Below are 16,579 nucleotides of genomic sequence, written 5' to 3' on the forward strand. Positions count from 1 at the left end.
CTATTTTGGGACAATAAGAACATTTCCATCATGACATGAAACTATATTAAACAGTGCTGGTGTGGAAGGATTATGCGAGAGTGATGTAAATCATCACTGTTGCCTGATCCCCATTCATGTATAGGGTTGGTCAGATTTTGTATTTTTTTCATGGTAGCAGAAAAGAAGTCTGGAAATAAAAAACATCATTCTAGTTTTGTTTGCTTGTTTGTTGGTTGTTTTGTTAGCTTTCATGATCATTTGAGAATTCTGAATCTTTCATTTCCTGCTCAGAACAGCAAGAGAAGAAAATTGACAGAGAAAGAGATCTCAAAATTATTAGATAGATCAGATGATAAATGCAGAGAGAAAACAGTAGGACTCAAGAAAATAATGATGGTGAAACAGAAGTCTTCACTTATGAAATACTAGAAGAATTTTATTAAGCTCAAAAATCAATAAGTAAACAATTTGTTTCTAAGGAAACAAAGGGAAGGTCTTTATCACACAATATTTTGCAACTAGATTTTGCTAAAAAGAAAATATGACAATGTTTTTTCATTTTTATGCTTTCTGTGCATTAGAACTTATATAGTTCATAAATGGATAAATGCTGAAGTCATTTGGTAATAATAAAATTTAAATTCATTTACTTTTTAATTTAGCTGGTGCTTATAAATTGAAAAATAAAAATGCTTGCAATTATAGAACAAAGATATTTTTCCTCTCTTTGACAAAATTAAGAACCACCAAAGTTTTTAAAAGTGTTTCATTCTGACAACTCAAGGGAAAAAAAGAACCAGAAACAATGATTAAATAGGACAAGGTAGACATACATTTTAAATCTGGACTCGGTATTTACAATATGATGTGTTCCAGGACCATACATGACAGTAGTTGCCCATTTGGGGTATATATATCATCAAATCCAGGGAAATATGGAAAAGAAATTCAAGTTTGCTATATTTAAATTATTATTAAAGAGTCTAACAAAGTTGTTTTTCATTATCCCTTTATTATTACATTTTCACATTGTTAAAAAATAACTTACAGCCTAAAAATCTAAAAACAATACGGCTCTTAGGCCCGGAGGGTAAATGGTAATTACATTCTTTCCTGACATATCAAGGCTTAGCATAATAAAGTTTAATATATTGGTGATTATATTTGTGGTAATTATAATATAATCAAATTTATAATACTTCTTAATTATAAATTTATAAATATTGACAAAATTACGATATCAAAGAAGTCTGAGGATTGACACTACATACTTCAAGATAGTAACCTAGTCAGTATGGTATTAATGCAAAATAAATAGATCAAGTAACAGAATAGAGAGCTCAGAGAGAACCCCACATATGTATAGTCAGCAGATCTTTAACAAAGGAACAAAGGCAATTCAATGAAGAAATGATAGTCTTTTTAACAAATTACAGAACTGACATTCACAAGCAAAAACATGAATTCAAATACAGACCTTACATCTTTCACAAAAATTAACTCAAAATGGGTCATAGACCTACAGGTAATGTGCAAAACTATAAAACTTCTAAAAGATAAGATAGGAGACATCTAGATGACCTCAGGCTTAATGACAACTTTTTAGATACAACACAGCATAATCCATGAGACAGAAAAAAATGATAAGCTGAACTTCGTTTAAATTAAATATGTTTGCTCTGGAGAAAGACATTTTAAAAAAATGAAAAGACAATGGGGGAAACTATTTGCAAAGGATATGTGTGATAAGTGACTGGTATCCAAAATGTGCAAAGAACTAACACTTAAAGCTCAAATGAGAAAAACAACACAATTAAAAACCTGGCAAAAATCTAGATAGACACCTCACCCAAGAAGATATGCAAATGGAAAATAGCATATGAAAAGATGCTCAGCGTCATAAGACATTATGGAATCGCAAATTAAAATGATATACCACCACTGTTTAGAATGGCCTAAATCCAGAACACTGACATTCCAAATGCTAGTGAGGACATGGAGGAACAGGGACATTCATTCATTGGTGGTGGGAATGCAAATTAGGCAGCCATTTTGCAAGATAGTTTGCAGTTTATTACAAAGCTAAATATGGTCTTGCCACACAATCCAACAATACGATTTATAGTACAAGATAAACATGTTTAGATTTTTCTAAAATTTCATGTTTTAGTCTTAGTAGCATTAAGATATGTTGCCTCTTCTTTTCGTAATCAATTCATTTGCTTTTGCCAAAATTTGTTCTAATTAAAATTTGAATGCCATTTACTCAAGGAAGTTGAAAACTTCTGCTCAAACAAAAACCTGTGCACAGATATTTATAGTAGCATTATCCATAACTGCCAGAATTTGGAAGTAACTAAGATTTGTTTTCAATAGGTGAATGGATAAACAAATCCTGGTATATGCAGACAATAGAATATTATTTAGCAATTAAAATAAATGTGCTCTCAAGCAACAAAAAAGACACGTTGCAACCTTATATGTATGTTTCTGAATGAAATAAAAGTCTGAGAAGACTGTATGCTATATACCTCTAACTATATGATATCCTAGAAAAGGCAAACCTATACAGCTAGCTAATAGATCACACGGTTGGCAGCGGGTTGAGGAAAGGGAAGGGGCAATCAAGTGGTGAAGCACAGGGGCTTTTAGGGCAATGAATGTATTTTGTATGATATTGTGACCATGGCTGTAGGACATTATACACTGGTCAAAACCTTATAGAATCATACAACTTAAATTGTGAATTTAATGTAAAATACAGACTTTTTCAAAGAATAATCTATCAATATTTGTTCATCAATTGTTAATATATGTACCACAATAATGTATGATGTTAATAATAGGGGAAAAAGTGAGGGGGGAGGGTAGGATAAGGGTATATATGGGAACTTTGTACTTCTTGTTCAAATTTTTTATAAACTGAAAGCTGCTCCTAAAAACAAAGCCTATTAATTAAAAAAAAGTCTTTTGGACCCAGATGGTAAATAGTAATGATATTAAGTATATTCAAGGCTAATCCAATAAAATTCAATACATCAATCAATTGATTATAGTTTTCTAACCGTAAATTTTTCTCATAGAAATATATGTGTGTATATATGTGTATATGTATTACAGTTCAATCAAAAAACAGAACTAGAACAATTTGAAAATATTAGGACACTAATAAAATATAGGACACTAATTGAAAATATGTAGTCACTTTGGAAAAATCAGCCTTAAACTATATTTTAATAATATACTTCTAAAACATAATGGTATTAAATCAGAAGTTAAAAAAATTGAGGGGTGCCTGGGTGGCTCAGTTGGTTAAGCGTCCCACTTTAGTTTAGGTCATGATCTCATGGTGTGTGAGTTCAAGCCCCATGTCAGGCTCTGTGCTGGCACACAGAGCCTGCTTCACATTCTATGTCTCCTTCTCTCTGCTCCTCCCCTGCTCACACTTTGTCTGTCTCCCTCTCTCTCAAAAATAAATAAACATTTAAAAAAATTTTTAAAAAGAAGTTAAAAAAATTGGATATTAATAACTTGTGCTTGTTTTCTCCGTATTAGGTTTTACTTATCAAAATCTTTTCTGTCTCACTTTCTTATCCAGTTTTTATTCTCAATTAAATTGACTTAAAATTAACTGCCAAAGATACATTGTCATCTCTACCATTTATACATTCCATCATTTGGGAACTATTTTTGAATAGCTTAACATAATTTTAAAACTTCTAAAAAAATTAAAACTTCTAAAAAATAATGTGTGCTTAAAATAATGTTAAAACTTCTAAAAAATTTTGTAAATGTACACATTATAATAAGCTTGATTAAGAAAGGCCAGTTGAGAATACATTGGATTAGTTTAATATATGAAATTAATATTTGTTAAAATTTGGAATCTGTGCTCACAAACATATACACTTCTCTTGGCTTAGATTTAATAAACAAAAATATTTTCTTTTATTAATAACAGATACTTTATAGTAACATATTGAATCCATGCACTCAGATCACTTAAAATATTTGCTGATTAAATAATAATTCAATATTGCACGGACTAAATAAAATATTCTTTTACAATTAAAGAATAAATAATTATTTCATGATGCATGTCAATAATGTATCATTATGGGAAATATATGAATGTATCCTCCCTGAAAAAGGTTAAAAATCTATTGGACAACCATATATGAAAATGAATTTAAGATGGTTTAAAGACTTCAATTTTAAGACTTAAACTGTAAAACTCCTAAAAGAAAGCATGGTCATCCATCAAACTGAAAAGCTTTTGCACACTGAAGGAAACCATCAACAAAATGAAAAGGCAAGCTACTGAATGGAAGAAGATATTTGCAAATCATACATCTGATAAAGGATCACTATAAAAATATGTAAAGAACTTACCCAATTTAATATCAAGAAAATAAAATAACCCCATTAAAGAATGAGCCGAGGGTTTTAATATATTTTTCCAAAGAAGACATATAGATGTCCAAGGAGTACATGAAAAGATGCTTGACATCACTCATCATCAGGGGAATACAAATCAAAACCACACTGAGATTATCACCTCATGCCTGTCAGAATGGCTATTAGCAAAAAGACACAAGAGAACAAGTGTGGAGAAAAGTGAAACCTCATGTACTGTTGTGGGAAAGTAAATTGGAGCAGCCACTATGGAAAATATAATGGAGTTTCCTCAAAAAAATTAAAATAAGAACAACTCTAGGATCCAACAATTCCATCTAAAGAAAACACAAACACCAATCTGGAGAGAGATGTGCACCCTTATGTGCATTGCAGCATTATTTGCAATAGTTAAGATATGGAAGCAGCTTAAGTGTGTATTAATAGATGAATGGAGAAAAAAGATGGTGAGAGAGAGAGAGATTACTCAGACATAAACAGAATGAAAACTTGCCATTTGCAACAACATGGATGCTCCTACAAGGTATTATGCTAAGTAAAATAAGTCAGACAGAGAAAGACAAATACCACATGCATTCAGTTTATGTGGAATCTAAAAAACAAAACAAACAAATGAACAAAACAGAAACAGATCCATAGAGAGAGGGGAAAAAACCCCAAAACTGTAGGTTACCAACAGAGGGGAGAACTGAGAGGTGGGTGAAATAGGTAAAAGGGGTTTAGAGATACAAACTCCCAGTTATAAAATAAAAATGTCCCAGGGATGTAATATGGGAATATAGTCAATAATACTGTAATGACTTTGCATGGTGATAGATGGTATCTAAAAATCTGGTGATTATTTTGTAATATATAAAAATATCGAATCAGTCTAATGTATACCTGAAACTAATCGACTATTGTATGTCAATTATACTTCAATTAAATTAAAAAAAAAAAACTATTGGGATCTCAAATAGAGGTTGAAGATTAGGCTACCTTTCTTTATTAATGCAGAAAAAAGTATCTTTTTGCTAAGCATGATAGATTACTTTGGGATTCTAAAATGTATTCATTTCATGAACTTTGTGAAATATTTTGAAACTTAAAAATCCTTCCAAAGTATCCTCAGGCATAAAAGTGGTGTTTTGTTAATCAAGTAACAATTTATTTTAATTTTTGAAAATTTAACCTCCAGAAACTTCTCATTTCACCTTTACTGACTCCGTTTACATTCTGTGCCTCTGGACAGATAATTTGTGATAGACAAGGTAATTAAATAATCAGCATTTCACAAATGAGACGCCAACTGAGTGAGATATTTTATTTTGAAATTCTTCTTGTAGTACCCACCTTTCTGTCTAATAAACCTAGATAGCCTGAAACATTTAATTCAGTGCTTTCTGAAATAAACAGGCAAGTGGTGGAAGGATAGTTGATAGAACTAACACAGGACAATTAACAAGACACTGATGTGGGCTAGAGAGGTGAGAGAGGATTGAGTAGGTGAGAACTTAATTTTTTTATAAGTGAAAAAGAACAATCAAAAACTACATTTAATGGGGTGCCTGAGTGGCTCAGTTGGTTAAGCGGCTGACTTCGGGTCAGGTCATGATCTTGCAGTTTGTGGGTTCAAGCCCTGCATTGGGCTCTGTGCTGACAGCTCAGAGCCTGGAGCCTGCTTCAGATTCTGTGTCTCCCTCTCTCTCTCTGCCCTTCCCTGCTTATGCTTGCTCTCTCTCTCTCTCTCTCTCTCTCACAAAAATAAGTAAACATGAAAAAAAAAACTATGTTTAATGAAGAATCTCTGCATGCATCTGAAAATATGTCTCTTCTATATCATGTATATCTACAGTGGAGATATAAACAAAATAGTTAAAACCTCCCAAACCCATATGTATTGAATTTCTTCCATAATCAGAATCTTAATTTTTTTAATGTTTGTTTGTTTATTTATTTATTTATTTATTTATTTATTTATTTATTTATTTATTTTTGAGAGATTGAAAGAGAGAGCTCGAGTGTGTAAGGGGCAAAGAGAGAGAGGGAGACAGAGGATCAGAAGCGGGCTCTGTGCTGACAGCAGAGAGACTGATGTGGGGCTCAAACCCACAAACCATGACATCATGACCTGAGTTGAAGTCAGAAGCTTAAGAATCTTAATTGCCTGAGCCACCCAGGTGCCCCCAAATCTTAATTTTTTTAATTAGAATAAGTAGAGCTAAAGAGAGAACTGATCATGTACATTAGACAGTTCAGAAAAGTAGCAAATAATGTACAGTCAAGAATTTAGTTCATCTAGGGATAAAGTAATTCTGTTTAAAAGAGAAAAAAAAGGAATTTCTTAAGCAATACGTTTTTTAACAAGATTTTAAGGGAAAAATTGATTAATAGTTCATTTGCATGTTAACTAGAATGGAAATTAAAAGCTTCAAGAAGTTAAAGGTCAGGCCTATAAATTGACCATTTAGTTCCTATAAAAATACTATTATAGCAACAAATAAATCCAGATCTTTTTCTGTTATTTAGATATATAATGCATTTATTTTCAGTCATTAACCTAACTGATCTTATTAGAATATATATATGTATATATATATTTCTTTTAAAAAATTATTTTAAGTATATTCTATGCCCAATATGGGGCTTGAACTCATGACCCTAAGATTGAGAGTCACATGCTCTACCAACTGAGTCAGCCAGGTGCTGCCTAACTGATCTCACTTAAATACACAATTTTAAAACTGCAGCCTCCATCTATCTTTCCTTCCCTCCGTCCTTCTTTCCTTCCTTCCTTCTTCCTTCCTTCCTTCCTGCCTTCCTGCCTTCCTTCCTCCTTCCTCCTTCTCTTACTCCCTCCATTCCTCTCTCCTTCCCTCCTACTTTTCTTCCTCCCTTTCCTCCTTCCTTCCTTCTGTTCTTTTTCTTTTTTTTTGTTTGGTTGCTTACACTAAGCATATATGGGTTTTTATATGGTTGCTTACACTGATTTTGTTTAGGCTCACAATAGATTTTCTTCTGTGAACTATTTTAACTATGTATTGTTTTAAAACTTGTTTATGATGTGCATGTGTAAACAGTTACTTATATATAGGTATAGAATGGCACTGTTACCAAATGGGAACCAGTAAACGAATATTAATGATAGCATAATGTTTCATAACTTGATGAATTATTTATAATATGTTGTGTGTGTATGTGTATATATATATGTGTGTATATATATATATATTTCACTTAACGCGTATACATACACACAAGAGACTTAAAATTTGGGTTCTTATTTATCCATATGGGCAGTTCAATGCCACAGTACTAAAATGCTTTCTCAGAGCATTCACAATTCTGAAATACTTTACTAATCTGTCTCTTATTTTTCTCCTTTTCAATAACAGCTGCCTTTTTATGAAATTTTGTCAGTGTCACGTACATAAAATGAATGTTCAGTTATTTTCTTCTTTTCTGCGTTTTGTGCATATTTCTTTCTGCTCGTGAAGATACATTATTCTTATTGAGAATTAAATAAAATCTGACTTATACAATCTGCTCTTCTAAAAATTAAATCAGACAAATAAAAAGTTATTGTTTTCCAAGATCTCCATAAAAATAGAAATATGAATTAGAATTTCCAACTGTAAAAAAAGAGAGTCGCTTTTCCACAGCTCAGGTACAAAGTACGCTGTTATCTGTTGTGTGAAATTTGCAGGCGTTTGTGGTTCACAGTGAAAGTCTACAGTTTCTTGAATTTAATGTTTAAATTTTTTTTTCAACGTTTTTTATTTATTTTTGGGACAGAGAGAGACAGAGCATGAACGGGCGAGGGGCAGAGAGAGAGGGAGACACAGAATCGGAAACAGGCTCCAGGCTCCGAGCCATCAGCCCAGAGCCTGACGCGGGGCTCGAACTCACGGACCGCGAGATCGTGACCTGGCTGAAGTCGGACGCTTAACCGACTGCGCCACCCAGGCACCCCAAATTTTATGTTTAAAGAAACTATCTTCCTTCATAGTGGCATTAAAATTTAGGATTAATATTTTATAAAGAAATGAATGTTGCTGTGACATACTTTATAGGCCAAGTCCTTCTAACTTGCGAATCACTGGGTTATGGAATTAAAACATAGCCCTAGGAATACAATTCCTCCTATTATCTATTTTTTGCTCTTGCAACTATGTGTTTAACTCTCCCGATTTTTAAAATTATTTTTTAATGTTTATTTTTTTTTGAGAGAGACAGAAACAGTGCATGAGCAGGGGAGGGGCAGAGAGAGGGAGACAGAATCTGAAGCAGGCTCCAGGCTCACTGTCAGCACAGAGCCAGATGTAGGACTCAAACTGGTGAACCATGCGATCATGACCAGAGCTGAAGCTGGAGCCACCCAGGCTCTCCTCTCCTTTCTAATTTCTTATCAAACCTGCCTTTTCACAGGATTTTAATTTCATGCATAGTCTCAGCTTTCCATTATTGTAGGATATACTTTTACTCTGGTCACTCACCCCAGAAACAGTGGCAGCTCTTTTACTCTGGGACTCCATTTGAGCCAATCTTTGTGGTTATTCATGATAGGACCATTGTATAACAATGTGGAAATTCTAAATTTATGTTCCACAAATTCTAGGCTAACCACCTTCTTCCTTTTCCAATTCTTTCTATTTTCCCCTGCTTACATCACGTATTGCACACGTGTACCTATGCAGAGCCATGAAGACCACACCCAATTAGCTCAATGTACTCTAATTTAAAAGCAAACTATTGCTAAATGCCCCCTGTCTGCTCTCCACTCCTTGTTTCATCTCTGGGGAATGTTCTGCATCCCTAAAGGAACATTCAGCGTTATCATCAGTTAGTTTTAATTACCTTCACATACTTGAATGGTGGTGTGCTAGATGCTAAAATATATAATTTAAATAGATACGGTCTCTGCCTTCAGCCACTTACATATTAAACCATGATAAAATGAGTTGCTATTTTTAATTGGACAGCAACTGTAACATTTTTCATGTAAAATGTTCTAAAAAATGAGGGAATTCAATTGCCTTCCTCCATGAAGTTCGCTTAATAATGCACATTGAAATACAGTGAACAGCAAAAAATGCCCGGGAAGTATATATATAATAGCTCCATTTTAGACTCCCAAAAAAGTGAAAATGACTTTGGCAGCTAACAACTGGCATCTGACAGCTAGCCTGAAATATTCTCAACAAACATAAACAATTTTCTAGAATCGAAACAATAATCAGCTAGAGCTGCTCTGTGACTATGGGGTATAAGAAGACAAAGGCAAGTCTATTCCATTTCAACTCTGAAATAATACAGAGACCAGGACACTCAGCAACCACAAAAAAATTAACTGCTGCATCTTTATAACAGCAAATCTAGTTCTGCTTTAACGTCCGCTTTCCAGGTAAAAGGTATCAACATATACATCCACAATGTGTCCCCAATCTTGACAGCATTCAATCCAGAGCCCTCTTTAGAATATTCAGGACAAACCCAAATCCTCTAACAAGCCTGTTCATACTGTTTTTTACCAGCACGCAGAGATTTGCCTGGTATGACCTTCTTCGCCATGGCAAACTAAGTATATCTGATGTTGCTTCACTATTGGTGGGTTTCAGTGATTAATCTTGGACTGATGAACTTTCATATTTTTATGACTTAATTTTTATTATTTTCTTTTATTTTATGTTAAAAATTATACTTAAACTAGTAATCAAATATTATTTTTAAATTCTTACTTTGGTTTATATAAAAATGAAAACAAAGTTTAAATCAAGATGTTGATAACCTGGGTCCTCTCGACATAGCAAATTATATAATCTTCCACAAGTTTAATTTTTTTAACGTTTATTTATTTTTGAGACAGAGAGAGACAGAGCATGAATGGGGAAAGGTCAGAGAGAGAGGGAGACACGGAATCCGAAGCAGGCTCCAGGCTCCGAGCTGTCAGCACAGAGCCCGACGCAGGGCTCGAACTCACAGACCGTGAGATCATGACCTGAGCCGAAGTCAGACGCTTAACCGAGTCACCCAGGTGCCCCATAATCTTCCATATATTTAGAGACATATTGATGAAATAAGACTAGAAAACGGAAGGTACTATAGGCTGAATGTTTATGTACCTCCAAAATTCATATGTTGAAACCTAATCCCCAATGTGACGATTAGGAGGTGGGGGTGGTTGGAAGGTTATGACTGGGCTTAGTGACCTTACCAAAAACAACAACAACAACAACAACAACAACAACAACAACAACAAAAATCCAGAGAGCTCCTTAGCTCCGTCTGCCATGTGCAGACACAGAGAGAAGACAAACATTTATGAACCACGACAAGGCCCCTTACCTGCTCCTTGATCTTGGATTTCCAGCCTCCAAAACTGAGAAATAAACTTTTGCTTATATTACCACCCAGTCTATGGGTATATTTGTTACAGCAGCCTGAACTAACTCAGGCAACTGGCATTTATAGAAAGCTCATTAAATGCCATAAAAATATTGTCTAGCTTGATCCTTGAAGAACCTAATTTCCTAATTTATAATCGAAGCTCAAGAAGTTTCAGTAATTGTTCCAACGTGTCACTGCAAATAAATGTTGAAATTTGAAGATAATCTCAGTTTGGGCTCTAAAATATGCTTGTTGCGGAATCTGTTTCAGTAACAGGAGAAAAATTAATGAAAATACCTTAATATAATTGAAAGTATTTAAAATGTTATGATAATTTCCATTACTAGTAAACTAGGAATAATTAAGACAGTGGGTGATAATTAAAAATCATAATCAGGTTGACATTTTTTATTAAAAAGTGAAAAAAAAAGCCTGGTCTCCCTGGTACTTCCTTGATCTCTCATAAATACTCTCTAGTTTTCCACTCTATCCTGATCTTACTGGTATCCTTGCTGTTTCCAGAAACACAAAAACAACACATATGCTCCTACCTCAGGGCCTTTGTACTTGCTCTTCCCTCTGTATTTTATATATATATACATATATTTTTTTCCATTTAAATACATGTATAATATAAACAACATATATATTTACATATAAATATATATTTATGATATATAATAATATAAATTAATATGACATATAATATATATTTACATATAAACACATTGTATATATGCATGTGTGTATGTATATGTATATATGTGTGTGTATATATATATATATATCCATTCCCATTTCCCAGATTGCACTCCTTATCACCTCTGCTCTATTTTTTCCCCACAGCACTTAATATATAGAATGCTATATGTTGTTTTTATTTATTTTGCTTTTCTGTCATTCCCACCTAGAATGGATGCTGTAAGAGAACTGGAGTTTGTTGCTGGCAGTGGTAATTCTGACACATGAAGACAATCTTACCTTGTTTTGTTAATGTTATTCTTTTTGGTCACTTATGTAACCTCGGTGCCCAAAACAATGCCTGTTTCATAGTATTGACCCAATAAGTTCTTGTTGAATAAATAAGTAAAAACAAAATCCCATGAGGTCTATTAAAAGACTAGCTTTTAGATTTAACATTTTAGGATTTAGTGTAATCTTATATCACACACAAATTCTAAACACAAACTATAACTTTATCACAGATAGTAAAAGCAAACAAAAACTTTTCAATATTTAAAAAAAAAAACGAGGTAATACACTTCAGAAATATATTCCTCTGGGCTCTACTTTTTTTGACTTTTTCCTATAATCTCAGTTGATTCATCTTCATGTAGATAAATATTTATACATCACCTGTTACATTCTAAATGCCATGCTAACTACTAAAAATGTCATGATTACAAGTCTACCGTTTGCTAGTTGTGTGAGCTTGGCCAAGTGACTCAACCACTAATCATCGTCAGGTTTTTATGCTGATGTCCTAACATGAGCCATGAGATGAAATAATGCCAACAAAACAGCACTGCTCCCTGCCCATTGGAGTCATCCAATTAGTGTTTTTCCTATCACTTGTGAGTACTCATGATGTTGATGAAGAGACCATAATGGATATGCCCCTGTATTTATAAAAATGTAGATTATCTCCTAGAGAAGTAAAACATTGTCTCATGTTAAAAGCACAGATAGCACGACATGCTCATGATTCACCAAATTACTTTCATACAGTAAGGTCCATCAAGGCTCTCTCTGATTCCCAACCCTCATTGACTGCCAAAATGACTACTGCTTACATCAAGTCACCGTGTGGAAGAGAATTAGAAGTTTTAACCTTAGGATATTTTCTTTATTTCTCTTCCTTGTCAAGAATGATACTCTGGCAAGGACTACTTTCCTCTGAATGCGATTAATACCAGTGAGGGTAGTCATACTTCATTTTGCTGTAGATTTTGCTGCACCTGTGTGGTAATGTGAGGACATTTTGAAATGATTTTAAATGTAGATGAAGAGAGTTGCTTCTGCTATCATTGGGAAGGGAGCAGCATTTACTTACAGTGTATTTCTAGCACCTGCATGGCCACCTGAGGGGTGGCATTGAGGGATTCGTGGTCTACTCTGCAGATTACAGCCACACCATCGTCGCTCCGGTCCACTCGGAAATCCAGTGTGCTGCTGACGGTGAATGTCTTGCGATTAGCATCCTCTTCTTTTAAGTATTTTACATCTGAAAGTAAAATGTAAATTTTAAAATTCTATGACATCATCTTTCAAAATGTAACAGATTTGATTCACTTGAGACACAACTGGGGCCTCACGTCTCCAACCTTCTTCAATTTTTAAAAAGCAAATATTTGTTAATTTAACATTTATTCCATTTCAATTTGAGCAAGGTTACAACTACTCCAAAAATAAATTTTAAAAGGTGAATACATCAATAAAATTAAAGGGTGGAATACAGTTGTTTCTAAACTAAAGTGCAAGATTTTTTTTTTAACACTCCATTTGAGAAATCAGGCCATTTTATAATATTCATGACCTTTCTTTATATTTGAGTTTTGCATAAGATAATCTTAAATCTCTGAACCACTAGTTGGGAAGGGCAAAGTCACAACATCCTGTTATGCCTAAAAGAAAGTACAATGTGTTGAGCTATAATTTCAACATGAACCAATGTCAGATGAACATAATTCCCAAAGAACACCAACAATGAAAAGTTGTCTTCTTCACTAAAGGAAGTAAGAGATCATATGGTATTTGTCTTTTGCTGACTGACCTTATTTTGCTTAGTAATACACATTCTGGTTCCATCTCACTCATATGTAGAATTTAAGAAACAAAACAGGTGAACAAAGCGAACGAGAAAGAAAATTAAAAACAGAGAGGGAGATAAACCATAAGAGACTCTTAAATACAGAGAACAAACTGAGGGTTGCTGGAGGGTTGTTGGATGGGGGGATGGACTACATGAGTGATGGGTAATGTGCGATGCCTTAAGGAGGGCACGTTACGATGAGCACTGGGTGTTATATGCAAGTGATGAATCTCTGGGTTCTAATCCTGTATCTATTATCACACTATATGCTAACAAACTTGGATCTAAATGAAATTTTAAAAAAATAATAAAAGAGGACATGGATGCAAAAATTCTCAACAAGGTACTAGCAAATCAAATCCAACCACACATTAAAAGAATCATTCAACACAATCAAGTGGGGTTTATTTCTAGGCTGCATGGTGGCTCAATATTCACAAATCAATCAATGTGGTATACCACATTAACAAAAGAAAGGATAAGAACCATATGATCCTCTCAACAGATGCAGAAAAAGCATTTGACAAAGTATAGCATTGATTCTTGATATAAACCCTCAACAAAGTAGGGATAGAGGGAATATACCTCAACATCATAAAGGCCATATACAAAAGACCCACAGGTAATATCATCCTCAATGAGGAAAAACAGAACTTTTCCTCTACGGTCAGGAACAAGACAGAGATGTCCACTCTCACCACTGCTATTTAACATAGTACTAGAAGTAGTAGACTCTGCAATCTGACAACCAAAAGAAGTCAAAGGCATCCAAATAACCAAGGAAGAAGTTAAACTTTCACTATTTGCAGATGACATGATACTCTATGTAGAAAACCTGAAAGACACCACCAAAAAATTGCTAGCACTGATACATGAATTCAGGGAAGTCACAGGATACAAAATCATTGTACAGAAGTATGTTGCATTTCCATACACCAATAATGAAACAGCAGAGAGTAATCAAGGAATTGATTCCATTTACAATCAACCATAAGATACCTAGGAATAAACATAGCCAAAGAAGTAAAAGATCTGTACATTGAAAACTATAGAACACTTTTGAAAGAAATTAAAGATGACACAAATAAAGGGAAAAAATTCCAGACTCATGGATTGAATGAACAAGTAGTGTTAAAATGTCTATACAACCAAAGTAACCTACAGGTTTAATGCAATCCCTATCAAAACACCAACAGAGCTAGAACAAACAATTCTGAAACCTGTGTGGAACCACAAAAGACCCCAGTTAGCCAAAGCGGTCTTGAAAAAGAAAAGCAAAGCTGGAGGCATCACAATTCCAGACATCGATTATATTACAAAGATGTAGTGATCAAGATGGTACAGTACTGGCACAAAAATAGGCACATAGATCAATGGAACAGAAGAGAGAATGCAGAAATAGACCCACAACTATATGGTCAACTAATCTTCAATGCAGGAAAGAATATCCAGTGGAAAAAAGACACTCTTTTCAACAAGTGGTGTTGGGAAAACTGGACAGCAACATGCAAAAGAATGAAACTGGACCACTTTCTTATACCATACACAATAATAAATTAAAAGTAAGTGAAAAACCTAGATGTGAGACCTGAACCCATTGTAATCCTATAGGAGAACCTAGGCAGCAACCTCTTTGATCTTGGGCACAGCAGCTTCATTCTAGATATGACTCTGGAGGCAAAAGAAACAAAAGCAAAAGTGAACTATTGGGATTTCATCCAGATAAAAAGTTTCTGTGTCCAACTCTTTTTTTTTTTTTCAACGTTTTTTATTTATTTTTGGGACAGAGAGAGACAGAGCATGAACGGGGGGAGGGGCAGAGAGAGAGGGAGACACAGAATCGGAAACAGGCTCCAGGCTCCGAGCCATCAGCCCAGAGCCTGATGCGGGGCTCGAACTCCCGGACCGCGAGATCGTGACCTGGCTGAAGTTGGACACTTAACCGACTGCGCCTCCCAGGCGCCCCTCTGTGTCCAACTCTTGATTTCAACTCAGGTTATGATCCCAGGGTCACGGGATTGAGTCGCATGTTGGCCTCCGTGCTGAGTGTGGAAGCTGCATAAGATTCTCTATCTCCTGCCCCTCTTGCGCTCTCTCTCTCTCTCTCTCTCTCTCTCTCTCAAAAGGAAAGAAAGAAAGAAAAAAAAGAAAAGAAAAGAAAAGAAAAGAAAAGAAAAAGAAAAAGAAAAAGAACAAGAACAAGAAAAAGAAAAAAAAAAAGAAAAGAGGCACCTGGGTGGCTCAATTGGTTAAGTATCCCACATCGACTCAGGTCATGATCTCATGGTCCGTGGGTTCAAGCCCCATGTCGGGCTGTGTGCTGACAGCTCAGAGCCTGAAGCCTGCTTCAGATTCTGTGTCTTCCTCTCTCTCTTCCTCTTCCCTCCTCCCACTCTTTCTCTCTATCTCTCAAAAATGAATAAACGTTAAGAAAGAAAGAAAGAAAGAAAGAAAGAAAGAAAGAAAGAAAGAAAAAGAAAGAAAGACAAATGATTTCACTCATATGTGGAATTTAAGAAATAAAACAAAGTAACATAGGGTGGGAGAGAAAGAAAGAGAGAGAGAGAGGCAGGCAGGTATACCATAAAACAGACTCATAACTAAAGAGCACAAATTGAGGATTGCTAGAAGGAGGTGGGTGGGAGATGGACTAAATGAGTGATGGGTATTAAGGAGGGTAGTTGTGATAAGCACTGGATGTTATATGTAAGTGATGAATCACTAAACTCTACTTCTGAAACCAATATTATGCTATATGTTAACTAACTGGAATTTAAATAAAAGCTTAAAACAAAAATAAATAAATCAATCAAAGAAATGTTACTTGAGTAAAAAAAGGAAGAGGACAGTCATCTGAATATTTAGAATATTTTAAAATATGTATTTGCAGTGAAATTTACATTGAGATAAATGCTCTTCACTTGGCTGAAGAATTTATTTCAGCATGAATGAAATAAATCTTGAATACTTTTCTCAAGATGTGAATTCATTTATTGATATTTA

General features: G+C 34.4%; 1 protein-coding gene across 1 annotated transcript in view; it reads right to left on the bottom strand.

Moving 5' to 3' along the window:
* Nucleotides 1–16,579, bottom strand: part of CADM2 (cell adhesion molecule 2) — a 264,894-nt gene that overhangs the window by 136,776 nt on the left and 111,539 nt on the right. Inside the window, exon 5 of the mRNA XM_047099715.1 lies at nt 12,818–12,988. Within this exon, the coding sequence (XP_046955671.1) occupies nt 12,818–12,988 (171 nt within the window). The remainder of the gene's footprint in view (nt 1–12,817; nt 12,989–16,579) is intronic.

The sequence above is a fragment of the Lynx rufus genome, unplaced genomic scaffold, assembly GCF_022079265.1.
Source record: "Lynx rufus isolate CCGP_SWC_20201006 ecotype Redwood Valley unplaced genomic scaffold, mLynRuf1.p SCAF_5, whole genome shotgun sequence".
Lineage (NCBI taxonomy): Eukaryota > Metazoa > Chordata > Mammalia > Carnivora > Felidae > Lynx > Lynx rufus.